Below are 21,285 nucleotides of genomic sequence, written 5' to 3'. Positions count from 1 at the left end.
CTGGGAATCTTTGCTTATATTTCCTATCAGCTCTGATCTCTCCCTTGTCTATCTCAAACCACCTGTGTCCTGTCTCCTGGAATTCCTCCAAGTTTCTGTGCTCTGTGTTTGGTTGTGTTAACAGTTTCCTTTGGAAATATAGACGCCTCTCTTCTTACACACTTGTGGCCCTGGAGTGTGTGGCTAGGGAGATGGGACTAGAAGGTGACTTTGGGCACTACTTAGGTGGAATTGGGAAGGTCTCACTGCCTTATAGAGTGGGGAGAAGTCACCCTGAGGCCTATGACTGGTGGCATCTTATGAGATGAGCTTGCACTTGGGGACATTGAGTGCTCCAGGGTGAGAATCCATTTGGATTTGGGAAAGGGAAGGGCCAGGCTATCGGTAGGCTGCAGGGGTTAATGAGGCAGAGGGCAGAGGGCAGAGCTCACATACCTGATGAAAAGTTCCAAGATAGCAATGAGGTTTGTTTTTGGCATTTTTCCCTTTGTGACAGGCTCTCATGTAGCCCAGACTAACCTCCAATTCGATCTATAGCTGAAGATAACCTTGAACTTCTGATCCTCCTGCATCTACCTCCCAAGTACTGTGTGGGCCACCAGGCCTTGTTCATTGAGTGTTGAGGATTGAACAACAGGGCTTTGTGCATGGTAGGTAAGCATTGAGTGCACTGAGCTATGTCCCTAGACCTACAATGATAGGTGTTTACTGCTCTGTTGTAAACTTTGGGACAGCAGATTAGTTCTGATGCCTTGGCCCAGGCACCGTGGCACAAGGCCAGATGAAGCATGTTTCTTCCTGTTCTAAGGCCTGGGCTGCCTGATCTCAGGATTGGCTTTGCCAAGTCAGTCCTCCATCATCTCAGTGCTGGTCTCTGGCATGTGTCATCTCTCCTCCGCTGAGGTCTCCTGGGTCTTGAGCACCTCCCCGCACTGTGTATACTTAGAAGCAAACGGACATTTCATCCCTTTAACAAGTACTCTGAGAGTGAGTGATCACTGGAGAGAGCAGAGGCCTCTGAGGTGTTTGAAATGAAAAAGTGCAAAAGCTTGGCAGCATAGCTCGTGAGCTGCTTCTGGCTTCCTGGAGCAATTTCTAATAGAGGGGCCCCAGGCAGGGGCTGTATCTGGGGTTGTGGGGCCTAGGGGCCTAGCTGTGGTGTGCCACTTGTCACTGTGAAAGGGTAGATCCTGCTACATGTCACTGCTGGGGAATGGCATGCCTCTGAGGCTTCTCCTGCTGCCCCTACACCTGCTGCACTCTTGAAGAAGGGAGAGTGGCAGACAAGGTCCAGGGCACCACTCACCCAGTGCACCTGTCTCTGGCTCTAGGACCGGAAGCTCACCAAGCTTGAACGGCAGCGGTTCAAAGAGGAGGCGGAGATGCTGAAAGGCCTGCAGCACCCCAACATCGTGCGCTTCTACGACTTCTGGGAGTCCAGCGCCAAGGGCAAGCGATGTATCGTGCTGGTAACGGAGCTGATGACCTCGGGGACACTGAAGACGTAAGTGCTGCACACGCGTGGGCTGGGGTAGCTTTGGACGCAGGGCTGTGATAGCTAGAGTAACAGAGGTGTTGGAATGCTTGGGCCAATCTGACTGGTGTCTGTGGTTCAGAGTATCTCTTTTGAGGGATATTCTTTCTCTAGGCCATGGGAAGCCCATTCCCCAAGTGAGAGGAATCAAAATCTACTCCTTGCATTTGGCTCCCTCTGGCTTCTTGTGACAAAGGAGACTGGTTCTCATGACCAGGGGACACTAGAAGTGGGACACTGGAAGGCTGTTTACTTCCCAGTGATATGGTTCCTTATTTCTGGCCAATGTCTGTTTGCCAGCCTGGCATATTCTAGTGTCCTGGAAGCATAATGCAGATGTTAAGGGCCAAACATAACACAGCAAGGGGTTGGGAGCTAGGTGACCATGGCAGTTTGTCACTGTTCCCTGAGGTCTGTGCTATGGGGTAAGGGGATGTCTTCTCTGGGTGGCCATAGCTTGGGTTCCTCTGAATCATTTTAACCCTGAGGCTCTAAGGAGGACTTTGTCCTCTGCTTCTGGGCAGCTTCCCTCTCACGTGAAGATTCGGTGAGGAAAATCCTAATTCCTATTCTCACCTCTCACTTCCTGCTGGGTGAAGCCTTGTTGCGTGGATAGCCTGGCTTCTTGACCTTCGCCTGGAGGTATTCCTCTGTCACTCACACTCTAGTCTGGGACCCCGCCCCATTTGGTGCCTTCTTATTACACCCAGGAGATTAAGGCTGGGTTGGCATGGTTTGGTAGCAAGGTCTCCAGGGCGAAGAGCCGTGAAGGCTGTGGTCCTGGGTCAACACCTGCTGCAGGCCTGGATCCAGCTGAGCCACCCTGGGTAGGGGAAGAGCTGTTGGCATTTTCCCTCTCCCTTCACTGCCTGCCATGTAGTTGCCGAATGCATGTGGCTAGGCTTTGCCAAATGGGGGCTTCCCAGGGGCAGCAGCAGGTGAGCTGATTGGTAAGCTCTGCCCTTCCTCCAGGTACCTGAAGCGGTTCAAGGTGATGAAGCCTAAGGTACTGAGAAGCTGGTGCCGGCAGATCTTGAAAGGCCTGCTGTTCCTGCATACAAGGACACCCCCCATCATTCACCGAGACCTCAAGTGTGACAACATCTTCATCACGGGACCCACCGGCTCTGTGAAGATTGGTGACCTGGGCCTGGCCACCCTTAAAAGAGCATCATTTGCCAAAAGTGTGATAGGTGAGCCTGTTTCTTCCCCCTAGGCCCATAGGGGAACCACATGGCATTCAAGGAGCCACCGTTACCTGGTTTTGCTCAGACCTGGTACAGATATCCACGCAGTCCCAGGATTCTGGTGACTCGGCCAGAGGACCCATCTAGTAGGGAACACACTTCTAGCTTGCCTAGAGATGCTGGCTTTGCTTCCCACTGAGACCCCTTCTGTCTGACTTAGGGATGTGGTGGTCTCTGCATCAGATCCCTAGCTGTGTAAGGTACCACCTATGATTATCTGCCAAGGGTGGTGGGCTAGATGCCAGCTTCAGAGCTGTGGTGGACACCACGGCTGCTCAGGAGGAGGAAGTAGTGTTGCCAGAGAGGAATTACGCTGCTTGTAGTAGGTGGCATTGGAGCTGTTCCCAGCAGCCAGGGACACGAAGAAATGACACCTTGGAGTGTCTGAGTAGAAAGATGGAGAGGAGGCCCAGCAAGGTGTCGACATGGTGTTGGGAGGTGGTGCTGGGGATTTGGGGCCTTTCTTGTCCTCGGGCCTTGGCTCCAGGCCTCTCCTCCTCTGAGAGACGTCCATGGCCAACTTTTGGGGAGGGTGCTCTGGGTCCTAAGGATAATAGCCTGCATCTGTGTGTAAGGATAAGGGAGTCTGGATCATATGTGCTCAACCTCGAAGTGACTAGCCTATCTCTAAGTGTCCACCAGATACTGGGAAGGGTTTTGTGGGCTTTGGAAAAACCCTGTAGAGGGCCGTAGCAGCAATTGCTTGGGGGCTCATAGCTGTCTTGAAATCAGGTGTGCCACTCCATCAAGGCTGATTACTCCCATGACCAAGACAAGAGTTGGTTGGCCTCAGGTCCCCATAAATTGCTTGGGGAACAAAGATGGCCTGTTGGGTAATCTTGGGGACTGCTTTCTTTGCAGTAGTATTTAGGGCAGTGGCCCTTTGGAGCCTAGCTCTCTGGTGTCCTTATCCTGGTAGAGTAGGGTGATGGGGAACTGGGACCAACCTAAGTCTCGGTTTCCCATCTGTGAAAACAGGTGGGACTAGGCTGGAAAGAGAGCTAGTAAGAGCACTTGCAGTATAACCATAAGGACCTGAGTTCAAATCCACAGAACCTAGATTTAAAAAGCGAGGCACTGGGCCTGGAGATATGGCTCAGCAGTTTAACAGCATGTATTGCTCTTCTAGAGAGCCCAAGTTTAATTTCCAGCACCCATGTCAGGTGGCTCACATCAGAGGATTTGGCTTCTGTTAGCACCCTCACACACGTGGTGCATGCGTGCTTGTGTGTGCACGCAGAGACACAGACACACCATTTAAAATAATAATAAATATATTTTTAAGCAAGACATGGTTACATGTACGTTTATAACCCCAGCACTGCGGGTGTGAGAGGATTGCTGGGACATTCTGGCCACCAGCCTAGTTCCAGGTTCAGAGAGAGATCCTGTCTTGAGACTGATAGGGCAGGACACCAGACATCATCTGACTTTTGTGTGTGTACATGTATAAATACACCGCACACACACATGCACACACACACACACACACACACACACACACAGAGATACCTCTTTACATAAAACAAAGAGAAATGGGTGGGGTTCAGGCCTGTGGGGCTGTTGTACCCTGGCTCTGAGCTCTGGGAAGTTTCTAGTCAGGTTTTGTTTTTCAGACTTTGGACTCTGACAGGTGACAGGAAGGCCCCTCAGGGTCATGCACCTCAGAAGTAAATGTTCAGAGCAAGGTTCATTCCACTTAAGGAAGCTGAGGCCCCGTGTCCCATAGCTGTGAGCTCTCTGCATTTTTGGAAATAAGGCTCCATGTTTCTGGCTTGGGTGGTAAGAGTGAATTAAGATAAGGCTAGGGTGTTTCTGGCAGGCCTGGGAAGGCGCTGTAAACCCAACACTGCGGGTTACATGGGCCTCACATCCTCAAAGTGTGTTTCTGGCTGCTTTGGTGGGGCTGGCGATCCCTGTGGCCCCTTCGCATGAATGAAGCAGATACAGTAGTGCCTGTGTTGTGGCCAAGGCAGAGCCCTGGGACTGCGGATGGGCCTGACCCACAGGGGCTTCCGTGGAGGCAGTACGGAGCAGGGACTAACCGAGACCTTGCTTTACTGATCCCTGAAATAGTGGAGCCAGGTGAAGGCCTATGTGTTCCATCCTGGCGACCAAGGCTCTGGCCTTTGTGGGGAGCACACCCTGGTCCTGAGCTCTGGGCAGTTTCCGAGCAAGTTTTATAAATTTGCCCTTGAAGAGTGAAATGAGAAAAAGGCCAAGGTGAACAGAGGATAGCTATTCTAACAAGAGCTATAGGTCAGTCCTGGAAGGGCTTGGCATGCCGGGTAGAGTAGGAGGAGGCCCGGGCTGTTGGGTCTCAGGTAGATTAACAGGTGAGTACTTAGCAGTTCTAGGCAGTGTATGGTCCACCTAGGAGATGAGAGATGGATTCTGCCTCCCCAGTAAGTATATGAGCAAGGGCCAGTTGTTAATTTGTTCTTGTTATAACAAAAATCAGGGAGATAAGGGAAATGTAGGAAATAGAGCTTTTAAGTCCCATGAAGTAAATAATTTGTCTTTCATTACAGACTCGGCGCAGTTCTCATGGGCTCTAGGGTTATTATAGTGTTAGCCTACTCCACTCCTGCCAGGCTTCAGCACGTTCTCCTGTTCGTCAGGGGGCGGAGATGCCTTGTAGCCACAGCTGAAGTTACTTCTCCATTAGAAAGCTGACGGTGGCCAGGGGCTGTACCCGCAGAGGTCTGCCTGACTCTGGCATGAGGAGCTTGGAGAGCAGTGGTGTGAGGAAAGTTCCCTAGCACCTGGCAAAACAGCTGGGCCGGGGGGGGGGGGGGGACTGCCACTTTTACTCTCACGCAGACTCAGGTGCAGGGACCTGGGGATGCCTGGCAGATGTGCAAGGCAACCTTGGGCCCAGGGTGAGGGACTCTGCCGCTGATGGCAGAACATGAAATGGGTGAGTGGGTGGGACAGACACTTAGACAGTTGTGTGTGTGTGTGTGTGTGTGTGTGTGTGCACATGTACGTGTTATTTCTAAAATTCAGATTTAATTAGTAAGATGAAAAGGAAAAACGAGCCAAGTGCATCCATGCTCAGGAGTTATTAGGGCCTCCTCCTCTTATCCTGGACCAGAGCTGGTTCAGTTCAACCTGTTTCCCAGAGCCGGGCTGTCTGGGATAATTTTTGCAGAGCAGGGTCCTTTTTCTTGCTGGTCCCTACCGAGTCCAAACCCAGGGATAATGCTGTCTGTTCACCCTAATGCCATGTGGCCGGCTAGTGAGTAGAGTTTCTGCTAGAAGAGTGAGGGTCCCTGCATGTGCTAAGGAGTTACGGCCAGCTCCAAGTCCTGGGAGCCTGCTTTTGTCACAGGCCTTTCTAGGGCTCAGGACACACCCCTGGAGCTTCCTTGTTGGCTCCTTTAGCAGGAAAGGCCTCTGTGTTTTCTCCTTGTTATCACAGGACAATTTGCCCCACACAGCCCCTGGCAGAGGCATCATGGGGTAGCATTATGGGCAATAGAGGTGGCCTTGGGGAGGGAGCCCTTCCATCCTGCAACTCAGGGTTTCCGGCCAAGTCAGCTGCCTGTTCACTGTGTTCCAGCTGCCACGTGGTGGGCCCTCCTGAGTGGCCACTGTGCTCTAGGCCTGTGGGACCCCTCTGGATATGCTGGGGTCCCTAGGATATATGATGGGGTGGGAAGGGCCTGGACTCTGATCCTCTTGTAGGCTACCCCTGCCTGGGACCATTCTCTCATGCATTTTGAGACCTAAGAGGTATATTCACTACTCTATGACAAGGGATGGCACTTAAAAATATTAAAGATCGGCTGGGGATTTAGCTCAGTGGTAGAGTGCTTGCCTAGCAAGCGCAAGGCCCTGGGTTCAATCCTCAGTTCAAAAAAAAAAATTAAAAATCAGCAGTGCCAAAGAATTTCAAGAGCACAAAAGGATAAAAGTTCTCAGAATGAGCACTCTTCTTGGTCTCTGTCCTTTCTGATGGACTTTTTCTACAGTTCTGTGTTCTTTTACATAAACCCAAACATGTACTTTTATATTTCTTAAGTTTTTGGGTAGACTCACAATGCATATATACTGAATAATAGGCAAAAGACTCCAACACAGGGGGCAAGGACACCGACACAGGGCTGCTTAGAGGTTAAAGTGTTTGCTACCTAAGCCTGAGGACTGGAGCTTAGGTCCCCAGCACTTACCTGAAAGTGCCAGCCAGGGAGAGTGGCAGCCGGCCTGCAATCCTGTTAGTTATCAGGCAGAGACTGTGTCCTCAGAGCAAGCAGGCTAGCCAGACGAGCTGAATTTTAATAAAGAAATGGGTTTTTTTTGTTGTTGTTTTGGTTTTTTGTTTGTTTGTTTTTGCTTTTGAATCTGAAGCTTGGTTTCTATCCATCCCTGCACCCACTGGCTAGCTAGCCTAGCATACTCAGCTCCAGGGGAGGGACAGACCCTGACTCGGAGGAAAAGGAGAAAAACAGATGCAGGAACAGCACCTGAGGAATGATGCCTCGCGATCATCCTCTGGGTTCCATACACATGAGAGAGCATACATGTTCATGCACATAGTGGCCACGTGGGGCAAGCATCATTTCACTTTTTTTATATTTGATGTGTTACAAGTAGTCCTTACCTTAACATCTTTGTACGATGTGTCAGGTGGGTACCATTTTCTCACCCCCCCCCCAACCTGCAAAGTGATAATGGCATGTCATATTCATTGTTAGTTATACCCAGAAAATCTAGTCATTCCCCTCTCTGGGGATACTCAGGGCATTCCTGGGTTTTTGCAGTTAGAGGGAGGCAGTTTTGGGGTAACCAAAGTTTTTTGTCATCTCTCGGGAGACTTGAGAACTGTTTTCAGAGGTACAGTATCCACACACAACCAGGGTGTGCTCAGAGAATAGGTATGCCCCACCCTACCCCCTGGGCACGGTGTTTTCCAACCTTGTGGCTTGAAATGGCACTGAAAACTGATGGCTAACCCTGGAGCCATAGGTGAGGTTTTAGACACTTCAGTGTGCAGAGAACCTCTGCTTGAATCTGGGATCTGTGGACCTCACTGGTGTCCTTTATGTGCCACGGGACAGATATGGAGGTGGTTGGGGGCATCTTTGGGGCCAAGGGGCCATGATCAGTAACAGCTGTGTCTGCTGCTCCTGGTGCAGGGACCCCTGAGTTCATGGCACCTGAAATGTATGAGGAACACTATGATGAGTCGGTCGATGTCTACGCCTTCGGGATGTGTATGCTGGAGATGGCCACCTCAGAGTATCCCTATTCGGAGTGCCAGAACGCTGCCCAGATCTATCGCAAGGTCACCTGTGTGAGTCCACTCAGCCACCTTGTTAGTAAGGACACAGCCTTGGTTAGTCCCTTGGGCAGTTGGGTAAGAAAAGGAGTGGGTGTGTGCACCCTACCATGGGGACCCCGAGGCTTGCCTGGGTGAGAAGTCTAGCAAAAGTAATGGTGCTGTGGGAGGTTCCCTGCGTGGAACCAGGAGACCCAGGAAGAAGGAAACTGAAGCTGGAGAGGCTGTAGCTCTGCTGAGGTCCCCTTTCAGGAAGTGAGCGCCATCTTCTTTATCTTAGAGTCCCAGTTTGTTTTCCTTTTTGCCAAACCATCATCTCAGCCGAGCGTGTCTCTGGGCAGCTGTTGGCACCGGGCAGCCTGGGAACCTCAGTTCCTGTTTTGCTGTCATTGTGATTTTTGAGTTGATTCTAAGGCTTCAGCTGTACAAACAGATTGGGCTGTCCTTTCTCTCTCTGTGGTGGCCCTTGTGCTGTCAGAACAAATACAGCATCTGAGGTAGAGCAGCTGGGCCAGGGCTCTTCTCTGCTAGTCCTCGTGGTGTGTTGTCTTTGCGCTTGTGGAGAGGCCAGCAGGCCCTTGGGGTGTTCTCTGACCTGGGTTGTTGGGATCCCCAGAGTCCTTCCTGCATCCTCCTCGGGCAGCCCATTGGGACCCTGTGCTTTGTGTGTACATCTCTGTGTACATGGGCTTCAGGCTTGTCCTATACATGATAGGTGGTGGTTTGTAATCTGGGCTGGGGACAGCACAAGGCTGGACCTTCTGAGGTTCTTTACTCTTGTCTGCCTCACGTGGGGCTTCAACAGCCAGGCTCAGCAGGTGTATTTTTCTCCTTTCCTCCTCTTCCCCTTCTTCCTCCCTGTTCCTTCCATTCCTCCCTTCCTTCTTTATATTCTCCAGATAAAAGAAAAAGGGCAGGGATTTTAAAAGCTGAATGCTTAGGAGGGTCGACGCCTTCAGGGTATTTTATTTTTTTTTTGTAATTAGTTTCTCCCTTTCCCCTGTAACTGAGCAGATTGTAAATGAACCCTGGCAGCTCCTGCTTCTGATAGGGGAGATTAGCTGTGCTCTCTGAGTGGCCAGTGGCTCCCTCTCCCTTGCAAGTCTCTTCCTGGCCTGTGGCCAGAAGCAGTGACCACAGATAGTGCTCTTGACTTCCTGGGGAAGGAGCCCAGGCGTGGGCTGACAGGCCTGACAGGCCTGACTCTGGGAAGTGTGGAACCCACTGTGGCTGAGGCTCTTCACCAGGATGAGGGGCAGCTTGTATGGGAAGTGCTGGGGCCTCTGCTCCAGAGGCCCTGCAGCCAAGTGGAGGGACAGCTTTGTAGATGCTCACTGATGGATCTGAAGCATCAGCCGCTGCATCAGCCACAACATCAGCATCTACTGCACAGGTGGAGGCTGTGCTGTATGTTTTTGTCAGATGGTGATCCTTCTGACAACATGGATGAGGACCTTGGCCTGAGTTTGAGCTGGGGAAGCTTTACACAGCCAGGAAATCCTCTATTCAGACCTGAGTGGGGAGGAACGTTGGCTACAGGCCTTATGCTGAAGGGAAGAGCTTAGAGAGTCATAGGCTTCCTGTCACCCATCTGCTTCCAGGCCTGGGGCTTGAATGTGATGCATCCATAGGTCTGGAGTTTTCATTCGAGTTAGAAACATCTTGACCATCATTTCTCTAGTATGTTCTCTCTCTCTCTCTCTCTCTCTCTCTCTCTCTCTCTCTCTCTGTGTGTGTGTGTGTGTGTGTGCGTGCGTGCGTGCGTGTATTCACCCATGCAGGCACATGTGGGACCCAGAAATTATCAAGGTGTCTTCTTCAATTGGCTCTCCACATTACTGTTGAGACATGGCCTCTTACTGAACATAGAGCTGTAGATTGGTTGGCCCATGAATCCCCAAGATCTGCCTGTCTCTACCTCTCCCAGTGTTAACAAGCCTGACTGGACTTGAGTGCTGGGCATCTGAACTCAAGTCCATGTGCTTACATAGAAATCATTTCCTGCCTAAGCTATCAGCTGTCTTCAAGTATGTCTCCTTTTTCTTCACTGCTTCCCATCCTGTCCTTCTGGGGGTCTGCTTTTATGTGTATTATGTGCCAACCTGCACCTTGTTAGTGTCACAGATTCTGAAGTGAAGGGCACAGGGCTATGTGTCCATTTGTCTCTCAGCTCCATGCCCGACAGCTCCTGTTACCCTGTCTTCTCTTCTGCCAAGTTCCCATCACTAGTCAGTTCTTTGTATCTATAATTTCTGCTTGTCAACAGAAGTATTTTTTTTTTCAGCTCCTGAACAGCTGCTGTGAGTTTTACCCCTGCCCCTTACCTCCAACTTGCTGCATGCTCTCATTTCTGTAGACTGGTTTTTCTTCTAGGTGAATTGTGTCTTCTTGCCTCCTAGCATTTCTAGTAGTTTTTATTTGATCATCACACACTGTACCATTACAGCATCCCTTCAGGCTCAGCCTGAAGGTCCTTGATGTTTCTTTGCTAAGATCTGTGGTGCTGACTAGGTACTTATCTTGGTTTTAAGCAAAGGCTCGAGGGGATGTAGACAGATGGGCTCTTTATCACTCTTTCTTTTCTGGAACTCTGCCTCATAGCCTCCTCAGTTTCCCTGCCCACAGCTCCACCCTCAACTCAATGAGGCCCCAGGCTCTGCTGGGTCCCAGGAGTCAGGCTGGGAAGTGCCCTGGGTAGCAAGCTGAGCCGTGGGAGATACTGGGGGTGTCGATGGTGCCTCCAGCTCTGGGTGGTGCTGGATAACTCTTCTCTGTTCTCAGGGCATCAAGCCAGCCAGCTTTGAGAAGGTGCATGATCCTGAGATCAAGGAGATCATCGGAGAGTGTATCTGTAAGAACAAAGAGGAAAGGTGAGCTCCAGCACTGTGTGCTGTGGTGTGGTCCAGCTGATGTTGCTCCAGCTGGTGCCCCGGGCTGCATTCTCCATGCAGACTTCCCAGGTCAGGCAGACTGGTCAAGCTATGCAACACCAGGCTAGTGAGCTGCTGTGAGCAGTGGAGCGCTGCAGCCTTTCCTGCCGCCCAAGATAGGCTCCTAACCCAGCCTGAAGTGCTGGGTACCCAGACTGTTGCTCTGTCCTTTGCTTTTTCTCTAGTCATTTCCATGACCTTAAGGAACATCTCCATACTCAGGAACCTCCTGTGCCTCCGCCCTGTCAGCTCCTCTGAACAGCAGGCTGTATATAGGAGTACTTGTTCCAGCCATCTCTCAGGCTGCAGAGTTCACCTCTGGACGCCCCCCCCCCCCCAGTTGTTCTACAAAGCCAATTCCTCTTCAAAACAGGACTGGCCTTCCCAGCTGGACAGCCAGGAAACTAGGGGTGCCTTTGAGCCTTCCTAGCCCTCAAACTGGAGTGTACTCACCCGTCCACGTGACATTCTCAGTAGACAGGGATGAGTAGCTGGTGTTCATTGCCATCAGCATTATGCCCAGAGGACGCTGCATGGTTAATGGATCTGTACTGGAGAACATAGTGGTTAGGGCTGTGTGTTTGCGAGGCATGACTTCTTGGAACTGGAAGTGATCATATAGCAACAGCTAGCTGCCGGATGACCTGGGCCTCTGGTGGAGCCTCTGGTCCGTGGCTGGGTTCTGGCTCCAAACCCTTAGGCCTAGCAAGTCCTTACTTACCTTTGACTGTCTGATTCTATTCTTCCGCACCCCTGCCTCCTGAGAAAGGCTCCCTTCTAACCTTGCTGCTGCAGTGAGGCCCAGGGCCCCTGGGTTCTTTGTGTATTTAGGGTTCTAATTCCTCTCATTCACCCTGAGCCAGGAGTCTCTGATGAGGATTGAACACTCACCTGAACCTCTGCAGGGTCTGTTTCTATCTGCCTAGCAGGTGGCCTGGTGCAGGGTGTGATTTCTTTTTATAACGGGGGGTGTGGGGTGGGGTGGGGTGGGGAGTGGGGTTTGGTGGGGTGGGGGGGTGGTCTTAAAACACTGCAACAAGAAACAAGAGCCTATCAGATCACAGATTCTCAGCATCTCCTGGGGATTAAGGAATGCTCACGTGCACACCTGTGTCCTACCCCTGGGGCAGAGCCTGCCCACCAGGATCGAAGTGGGGGAACTTTCTAGCAGAACCTGGGTGTGCTGGGTGGTGACCTCAAACTGTGCGGTAGATGGGTATGGAGGCCCCTTGTCCCTGAGCCCTACCTGGAGCCACTCCCCTTCCAGGTATGAGATCAAGGACCTGCTGAGTCACGCCTTCTTCGCGGAAGACACCGGTGTCCGGGTGGAACTTGCAGAGGAGGACCACGGCAGGAAGTCTACCATAGCCCTCCGGCTTTGGGTGGAAGACCCCAAGAAGCTGAAGGGCAAGCCCAAGGACAATGGAGCCATAGAGTTTACCTTTGACTTGGAGAAGGAGACTCCCGACGAGGTGGCCCAGGAAATGGTAATGTGCACGTAAAGGGGCTCAGACTACCCATGGGTGAGTTTGGGTTTAAAAAAAAAAAATCACAAATCAATTGCTTTTCCAGAAGGGCATGTGCCCCTAGGGAAATGACCAGCATGCATGCGTGGGTTGGGGGAAGTGCTGAGGAAGGGTTTGGGGCCCCTGCTGTGTGGTCAGGGGTGTTCAGTGACAGCAGAGCTAAGGATCTCCACTGTGCAGGACCTGGGGTATAGTTCCGGGAAAGTCTGGTAGAAGAGGAGAGTGTGAAGGACCCTGCTTGCCTTAACCGCACTCTTGCCGCTTTGCCCCAGGGCTGTGCCTTTGCACATGGGCTCTGTCCCTCCTGCTTTGAAGACACGCTTGTGATGTTTTGGGTTCTGGTACTTTAACCCTTTGAGGGGTGATGGAAGAGCTCAGGTGTGTCTCACTGCCTGTCTGTGGGTGAGGAGGGGAGACCCCTCTCTGCTTGGGATGTCAGACTGAGCCTCAGGAGGGGACATTGCATCTGATGGGGTACCAGAAGTCAGGATGCCACTGGTATCCAGAGTAGAACAGCCCTTACAGGACAAGGAGTGGCCTAGGCCCAGGCTCTGCAGCACTACTGTGGTGTCCTAACATCTACAAGAGGTGAATAGCCAGGGCATAGGAATTTTTAGAGCCTGGATGTCAGACTAGATTATTCTGCTCAGTTCTCTGTGCCAATACCATCCAAAATGGTAAACATGACCCACAAGTACCTACTAAGATTTAGGTAATTTAAAATTTAATTACAGTATAAAATTTAGTCTCATTGGTCACATTTCAGGTGTTTAATACCACTCAAGATGAGTGTCTTCAACCATATGGAACATTTTCATTATAAACTTGTTCTACTGACATGCTACTCTGGGTCTGAGGGAAGTCAGAGAGAGAGAGAGAAGAGAGAACAGAGAGAGAAAATGAATGAATGAATGAGTGAATGAATGAATATCTATCTGGGAATGTGTTTGCTGGCCATGAGGCCAGCCACAGAGGAGAAAGCCTGGTCTAGGGCTGCAACAGGCTGAGGGCACCATGCTTGGCCAGGAGACCAACATCTGTGCTGTTGGTTACGAAGGATGAATCAACTTAGATGAGAGCAGAAGGATGTAAATATGCAGATCTACATGGGGACCGTGTAAGCAGCAAAACCACACCACAGGGGACAAGAGTCCGGTAAGGCCTCTGTGTTAACAGTGAAGGAGGTGGCAGGTAGAAGTCAGGACGCCACTGGTATCCAGAGGGAAGACTGCAGACATGAACCAGCAGCCTGACCCGTGCTTGTCACAGAGGTGTTGTCCTTTAAATTTATTTTAAGATGAGCTTTTTTCCTTTTCTGGTTTCCTGGGGACTGAACATAGAGCCACTCTGCCTCTAAAGCGTGTCTCAGCCCTCCCTCTTTTACTTTTACCTCACCCCCACCCCCAACCCCCTCAGGGACTGAACCCAGGGCACTGGGATCCAGAGTTAGGCAAGTGTTCTGCTGCAGCGCTAGGCCTGTTTTTTGACACTTTATTTTGAAACCCTTCTCACTAAATTGCCTAGGTGGCCTTGAACTTGCTCTGTGTCCCAAACAGGCCTTCTGCCTCAAATTCCCTAGCAGCTGGGATTTTAGGCTTGCACTACTATGCCCAGTTCCAGATGAGCTTTCCACTGAACAGAGCACATCTGTTAAAATATAAGTCCCAAGTGCACAGAATGGTGGGTTCCTTGGTTCTCCTGTCAAAAGTGGACAGGTTCCCATGGGGCTGGGTAGTGACGCCTTGGAGTGTGTGAGTTCTCAGAGTCAGAAGAAAGAGGCTCCATGAACCTTCTGTTCACCCCTCCTTGAGACTATGCCATTTCTACAGCATGTGGCCAAGAGGACATTGTGGGCTTAGTTTTTTCACAGAGGTCCACGAAGGAAGGAAGAAGTAGCCTGGCAGCAGGGCCTCAGCATCCATGACTCCTAGGGAGCTGGGTTGAAAAGTAGACAGTCAGGGAGAGCCTAGGTCTTGCTGGGATAAAATTATTGCATGGTCCTGGTGCCACAGCTGTGGGATGGAGTGCTCCTGTGTGGCCTTCTGAAGTACAGCTGAGTGCAGCTTCTGGAAGAAAAGAGACTCCAAGGGCTTCCCTGTGCAGCAGAGTGTGGTGTGGTAAGGATGAGGATGGATGTGACATACTATTGCTGAGCTGAAGTCTAGGCTGGCTTCTCTGGGGCAGGCTGTCCCATCATCCCAAGATGCACAGAGTGGTCACCCATGTGACAAGACTGACCCACTCTCTTGCCTCCGATCCCATCCCAGCCAGAAGAGCATCTGCTGTGAACACATCTCATGGGGACTCTTTAGCTCCATGCTTCTTGGAGGGCTTTCTTGACTCACAGTGGTGGCCAGTAGTAACTATATATGCTACGCTGTGTATTTTCAAATCAGTCATCAAGAGTGACTGTATACATTCAGCTGGTTAGCAGCACACATTTCCATTCACTGACATTCACAGCTGTCTCTCCATGCTTTTTATTGAGAACAGTAAGCATCATGTGAGGGACACACCATCTGCAGTGTGGTAGCTGGAGTTTGGTGTCAACCACTTCCTGAGAGCATACTGTCGTCGCTGTGCTGGTCACTGCTACTGGCCTGGGGAATGATAGATGTGGGAAGGGGGATTGGAGGGAGAGTCTCCTATGTGCATCAGATGAAGGAATCGTGGGGAAACCACACTGTTCTGACCTTGCAAGGGGTAAGATTGGGGATTGTGATTGGTCGTTGTGGTTTCAACATGGCAGTCTCTTCAGATAAATTAACATTCTTGCCTTCATGAACGAGGCCAGGGCTGCATAACAAATGTGATTCTGCCTGCTCTGTACTGGGCCAGGCAGGGCAGGAGGGGTTTGGGTGCTAAGCCTTGGGATCAGGGGCCACAGGATGGCTATGATGTGATAAGGGGATGTTGGAGCTCAGTGTGAGTGATTGCAGCATGGGTAGTGATTCCAGGAGGATGCCCAGGATCCCTGACAGGTAGATTCTGAGTGTCTGGGCTTCACCTAGACATCAGCTTCCCACTTTGTCTTCAGTTCCCTGAAAGACACAGTGTCCTAAACCCAAGTGTACCCTGTGCACTGTTCCTGGATGCTGCTTAACTGCTTCTGAAGCAGTTGGCACCCAAGGTTCTGCCCTATCTCTGCTTCTCATATGGTAGAGGACAGGGCTTCCCACAGGGTAGGGCCATTGTGGGTGAGTTACCTCAGCTGGTCTCTGCCATTTGGCTGAACTCCCAGGCTATGTCCCTGCATCAGTTCCAGGGAAGGCCCTGGGCCCAGTACCCTTTCCTGAATCTACACACACACACACACACACACACTTTATCTCCTTCTCCTCTCTTCTGCTTCACACTGCATTTTCTTTCCATTATAAGGCATGCCATCTATAAAAAGGGCATCCATGTAGAAAGGACATGACTTGTATCAACTTAAAGAATGATAAATGCCAAGTGGTGGTGGCACATACCTTTAATCTCAGTTCTTCAGAGGCAGAGTCCAGTGGGTCTCTGAGTTCGAGGCCAGCCTGGTCTACAGAGTGGGTTCCAGAAGAGCTACACAGAGAAACCCTGTCTTAAAGAACCAAAATAATAATAATTTAAAAAAAATAAATAAAAACAATGTGTATCCCCACTCTGCCAAGCCTGGTTGCAACATGTGACAATTGAAAGCTCTACATTCTCCTAATAAGGGCTCTGTTTTGTGAACAGCCACACATGGGCCCATCTCATAGCTCTGCCATGCTCTTACTGGGCCTCAGGGTGGTTTCTGGGCCCCAGGAAGCTTGTTAGGGTTCCAGCTTTGCCCTTCTTCATCCTGTACATTTGAGACTCCAGGGTCATTACTGCCCAGGCCACCAGTCCCTCCCTGGGCCTAGGCTGCAGAGGGAGTCACCATCTAGGAACACGTGAGTCTGGCAAAGATCTAGGATTCCTGAGACTTCACAGGTGTGAGGTGCCACCCTAGAATCCAGATGAGACTTCCTGGAGCCACCTGGAGGAGGATGAAGATGGGTGATAGGTGAGGATGTAGATCAGCATGGCAGAAATGAGGCTAAGTGTGTCAGGCTCTGGGGTACTGAGCTGCAGGCAGTTAGGCCCATCCTGGGGATGGCTGAAGTGTTGCAGAAATTGGGAGTGACTGACAGCTCTGGCCAGGTAAGCCTTGCCCAGTAGAGGCATAGAGCCTCAGAACAAGCATCCCACAGAATGGCAGACATGGCCTGCCAACTGTCTTTAATGTGAACTGAGGTTACCTGGGACTTTATGGATGGCATGTGTCATGCTCTGGCTACCTTTGAGACCTGCTCCATGGATCAATGACACTTACTGTACCTGCCTTGGGTTACTCACTCTAGGTCACAACTGACTTGGGTTACTCTGGCCTGTCCAGCCTCCGCTGCCTCATAAAGGTCCCTGTGGCTAGACTTGAACGTCCCTGAAAAGAGACTGCTGCTGGTTCTAAGGACAGAAAAAGACCCCTCATCTTGTCTTGTCTCCTCTGGGGGTGTGGACAGGCCTGTTGTCAGGAAATTTTCCCACAAGATGGTGGCTGAACCACAGGCCCTGAGTGTAGTTGGATCCCACAGAGGATTCTGTGTCCTCCAGCTTCTCTTCTTTTGACCCTTTCCTTGGCCACACACTGAGCCTGCTTATGCCTCTGCTGGGATCAGTGAGGCCTTCATCTGGGACATTTTCATGGAGGATCTCTGTGACAAGCAGAATTGTCTTTCAAAATAAACTGCTTTGAAATGACCTGGACAAACTCTTTGGGAGGTTGGAGAGTGTTCAACTCCACCATGTATTATTGGAAAGTGAGCAGCTGCCTAGCTCCCATCACCCCAGTACATTCCTGTCTGTTATTTTCTGTGAAGCAGGGGCTTTCCTGCATTCAGAATTAAAATGCCATCAGCATGCCACCATCATCCCTTCCCTGGGCTGCTGGGATCCTTGGTGTCCAAGCATTGGGCCACTATCATGGGGCTCTTCCGTCCTCTGCCTTCTGTGGCCTGACACTTGGGAAGAGCTCAGATGCCCTCTAGGAGTCTCAGAGAAGGAGCCACTTTGTCACTGTGGCCTGCCTGGGGTATATGCTTCTGACCACCCCATTGTATAGGATACTTGCTCTAAGGGGACACAGTTCAGTTCTGTTTAGATATTGGTAGCTTCACAGCAGATTACCCTGATAGTGCTCTGGCCTGTACAGTCCTCAGGTTGGGGAAAAGAGTGGCTGAGTGCCTCTCGTGAGGCACAGTCAGGTGTCAGGCTGGGCTGGTGGCCCATGTAGCGGGGTGGCCTGAGTTCCCTGCTGGTGGGTCTCTTCAGATAGCTGATGATGTGGCTTCATTCAGAACAGTAACGCCTGAGAAAAAAGGGGTATAGGGGGATAGAGACATGTACAGAGACAGTCATGGAAAGAAAGAGCTAGAAAAGGCAGGGAGACCCCCACCCTCTTTCCCCGACAAGTGGTCTGCAATCTATGCAAAATGTGTGCTAGGATTTGTGGGAGTGCCCTTTAAAGCATCACTGTGTTGCTGCCCATTCTGATGTTCGGATGTCCTGGATTTGCCCTAGTACCAGCTCCCATGTCAGTTTGCACGTCCCTGTCCTTCCCTGAGCATGTCCAGGCAGTTGGCTCATTCTCCTTGTTCTCCTGTCCAGCCCTGAGCTACTGAGCCAGTGGCAGCTCTGGTTTCCTGTGGCCTCTCAGGATTGTGGACGTTGTTTCTGGGCCCTTAGGGTAGACACAGCTCATGGGGACATGCCATCTACACATTCATACACAAGTGGCATCCATGTGCCTTTGGGTTCATGACTGTTTCACTGATAACACAGGGACCCAGCAGTGCCATGGGTCTGTTCCACATTCCTGCCTTTCTGTGTGGGAGGAGCCTGGCTGGACCACAAAGTCACCACCCTCTGCTGTGCTGTCTATCACATATATTCCATCATGTTACCCAGTTCCCACACTAGGACACCCCTGTATCCCTACCCTGTAGTGTTCCAGTCAAGAGCCTATTTTAAAATTTACTTTTCCTGTTGGGCATGGGGGTGCACACCTAGCTCTCAGGAAGCAGAGGCAGGTGGATCTCTGAGTTCAAGGTCAGCTTGGTCTACATATCTAGGGATATACAGTGATACCCTGTCTTTAAAAAAAATGTATGTTTTTCTTTCTTTTAAAAACGATTTATTTTTAGTTTATGTGTATAGGGAGGGTGGGTGGGTGGTAGTGGTAATGCACACATGTGTGCAGGGCCCCCAGAGTCCAGCAGAGGGTGTTGGATCCTCTGAAGCTGAAATTACTGGTAGTTGTGAGCCACCTAGCATGGGTGCTGGGAACAGAACTCTGGTCATCTTGACTGAGCTCTCTCTCCAGCACCCCACTCAGTCTCTCTAGAACTGAGGTCTTCATGAAGGAAGGAACCCACCCTAACTTTTCAGTAGTCTCCATTAACCCTGTAGTCAATCTAGAACAGAGCCTTAGTAGGGACCTCTGTCCCAGGAAGTGAGTTTGTCACAGATATTGCCCGTGAGTTCACTGTGTTTCCTGGAGATCATGGAATACTCTGCTGGTGAAGGGAGTTTAGGATTTTGCCAGGCTCAAATGTTCCCTATACTGCTTTTTGAGGACCAAGTGGGTCTCCTCCTTTCAGGCTGGTCAGGGTTTATGAGGTCAGTGAATATTTGCTGGGCATGAACTACCATCCCACAGGTGGAGCCTGTAAACTTCAAAGGCGGGTGTTGGGACTTATCACTCATGAGGGGACTGAGGAGTCCTGAGAACTATGGTAGATGGGAGGGGAAGGCCTAAGCAGTAGCATGTGTGTGTATATTACATGTAAATGGTGCATGGAGGATGGCTGCTCCCCAAGATGCTTGACTATGTGTCTGCCTTCGCAGATTGATTCTGGATTCTTCCACGAGAGCGATGTGAAGATTGTGGCCAAGTCCATCCGTGACCGGGTAGCACTAATCCAGTGGCGGCGTGAGAGGATCTGGCCTGCGCTACAGACTCAGGAGCCAAAGGACTCGGGCAGCCCTGACAAGGCCAAGGGTCTGCCAGCACCCCTGCAGGTCCAGGTGACCTACCATGCACAGAGTGGGCAGCCTGGACTGCCAGAACCTGAGGAGCCTGAGGCTGACCAGCATCTCCTGCCCCCTACGTTGCCAGCTAGCGTTACCTCCTTAGCCTGTGAGTACCTGGAATGGGCTCACCATGGCCAACTGTGCCCTTCCCCCCACCATCACCAGCCTAACCAGCTTCAGGGCAAAGCAAAACAGAGTTCTTACCTTGTATAACATTGTGTGAGAAAGGCAGGTACCTGGTGAACTCCATGCTGTCCTCAGGTAGCTGGGTCATTCATTGCTTCCAGCTGTACGTGGTTCCCTGAAGCTTTGCATAGGCTTTGGTCTCCTGTTCCAAGGTCACTTTCTGCTAGCCATCTTGGTGCCAGAACACATGGTGATCTTTTAAGGGCCATGCCCTGGGGTAGTAGGGCTAACAGACGGTCCCCAAGTGCTAGGACACGTGGACCCTGGTTTGTTGGCCAGCCCAGACTTGTTCCCACTGCCTGCCCTGTAGGGTGTGGATGATTGTTTTGGGAAAAGGATTGGGTTTTCCCTACATTCCTCAGTGACTCTGGGGGCTAAGGCTTGCTAGAATCTGGCTTCTTAGGTCAGATGTTCATGGCTTAGTAGGGTCTGAGGGAACCAGTTCTACCTTGGCTCCACATTGTGAATCTGTGGACTGGCAACTGGTTCTTTATTCTCTCTGAGAAGAGCAGTCCTGGCTTCATGGAGGGATACAAAGGCCAAGTGAGGTACCAGTACATAGTCTTTGAAGGGGATGACTGTGCCGAGTGGTGGCTGTTTTAGCTAGGAGTGTTAATCATTGGGATTGTCCATCTCTGTTACTATCCTTCATAGAAACCTCTGAGACCATTTGTCCCTTTTCAAGGCATTGTTTCTCTTGAGGAGGATTGGATGCAGGCTTCATCAGATACCATCCTGAGAGGATCCAGTACTTTTTCAGGATAGGCAATCAGTATCCTGTTTGCCTTCCATGTTTGAAAATTAAGCAGTGAGCTGTGTGTGAGACAGGAGACATAGTTTTGCCCACTCTGAACCAGCCTGGAACAGATCAGCAGAGCCCAGGCCAATCTTTGAGACTGTTCATGTGGAAAGACTGGAACCCTTTTTATTTAATATGCAGCCCCCTTCATTCATGACTCAAATAGCTTCCAAGAAGACTACTTAAATGCAAATGGGCGGCCCTCACTTTGAAGTACTTTGCTCCAAGCTGAGCTCTGCATTTTGTACTTTGAAGAGACCCAGTTTGGGACCTCTGAACAATGTCCCTCTTGTGGTCAGATGCTGAAGGCCAGGGTGACCTAATATCAGAAAATCCCATGGAGATGGAGAGTAGGATGAGTTCATGTTAAGTGTAGGAATTCTCTGCCAACAGAACCCTTTCCTATGTGACTCGGAACACTCATGGGCTAAGCACAGAAGCCATGGCTGGCCTTCTCTTTCCTTTGGCTTTTGCTCACTTACTATATTTACTTTAAACTAGATGGATAGTACAGTCATAGCTTTCAGAATTTTAAACCCCTCAGGGTTTACAGGCAAGTCACTTATCTTCCTAGAGGCAACAGATGCTGCAGATCTTTTACTTGCCTTCCAGAGAAGATCTACATGTATCATCCACATATGGACACACACATAGGCAGACACATAGTGTATGTGTACAGGTGCACACCCAGTG

At 50.7% G+C, this 21,285-nt stretch overlaps 1 protein-coding gene across 7 annotated transcripts in view; it reads left to right on the top strand.

The window, feature by feature from the left end:
- The window catches only part of Wnk2 (WNK lysine deficient protein kinase 2), a 114,244-nt gene that overhangs the window by 43,105 nt on the left and 49,854 nt on the right, over positions 1–21,285 (top strand). For all 7 annotated transcript variants that reach the window (XM_036188045.1, XM_036188043.1, XM_036188039.1 and 4 more), the window contains exons 3-8: positions 1,332–1,504; positions 2,507–2,727; positions 7,923–8,080; positions 10,847–10,935; positions 12,263–12,482; positions 19,422–19,713. In XM_036188045.1, the coding sequence (XP_036043938.1) occupies positions 1,332–1,504; positions 2,507–2,727; positions 7,923–8,080; positions 10,847–10,935; positions 12,263–12,482; positions 19,422–19,713 (1,153 nt within the window). The remainder of the gene's footprint in view (positions 1–1,331; positions 1,505–2,506; positions 2,728–7,922; positions 8,081–10,846; positions 10,936–12,262; positions 12,483–19,421; positions 19,714–21,285) is intronic.

Source organism: Onychomys torridus, chromosome 5, assembly GCF_903995425.1.
Source record: "Onychomys torridus chromosome 5, mOncTor1.1, whole genome shotgun sequence".
In the NCBI taxonomy this organism is placed as follows: Eukaryota; Metazoa; Chordata; class Mammalia; order Rodentia; family Cricetidae; genus Onychomys; species Onychomys torridus.
The sequence above is the reverse complement of the archived record's forward strand: the minus strand, read 5'-3'. Positions and strand labels throughout refer to the sequence as shown.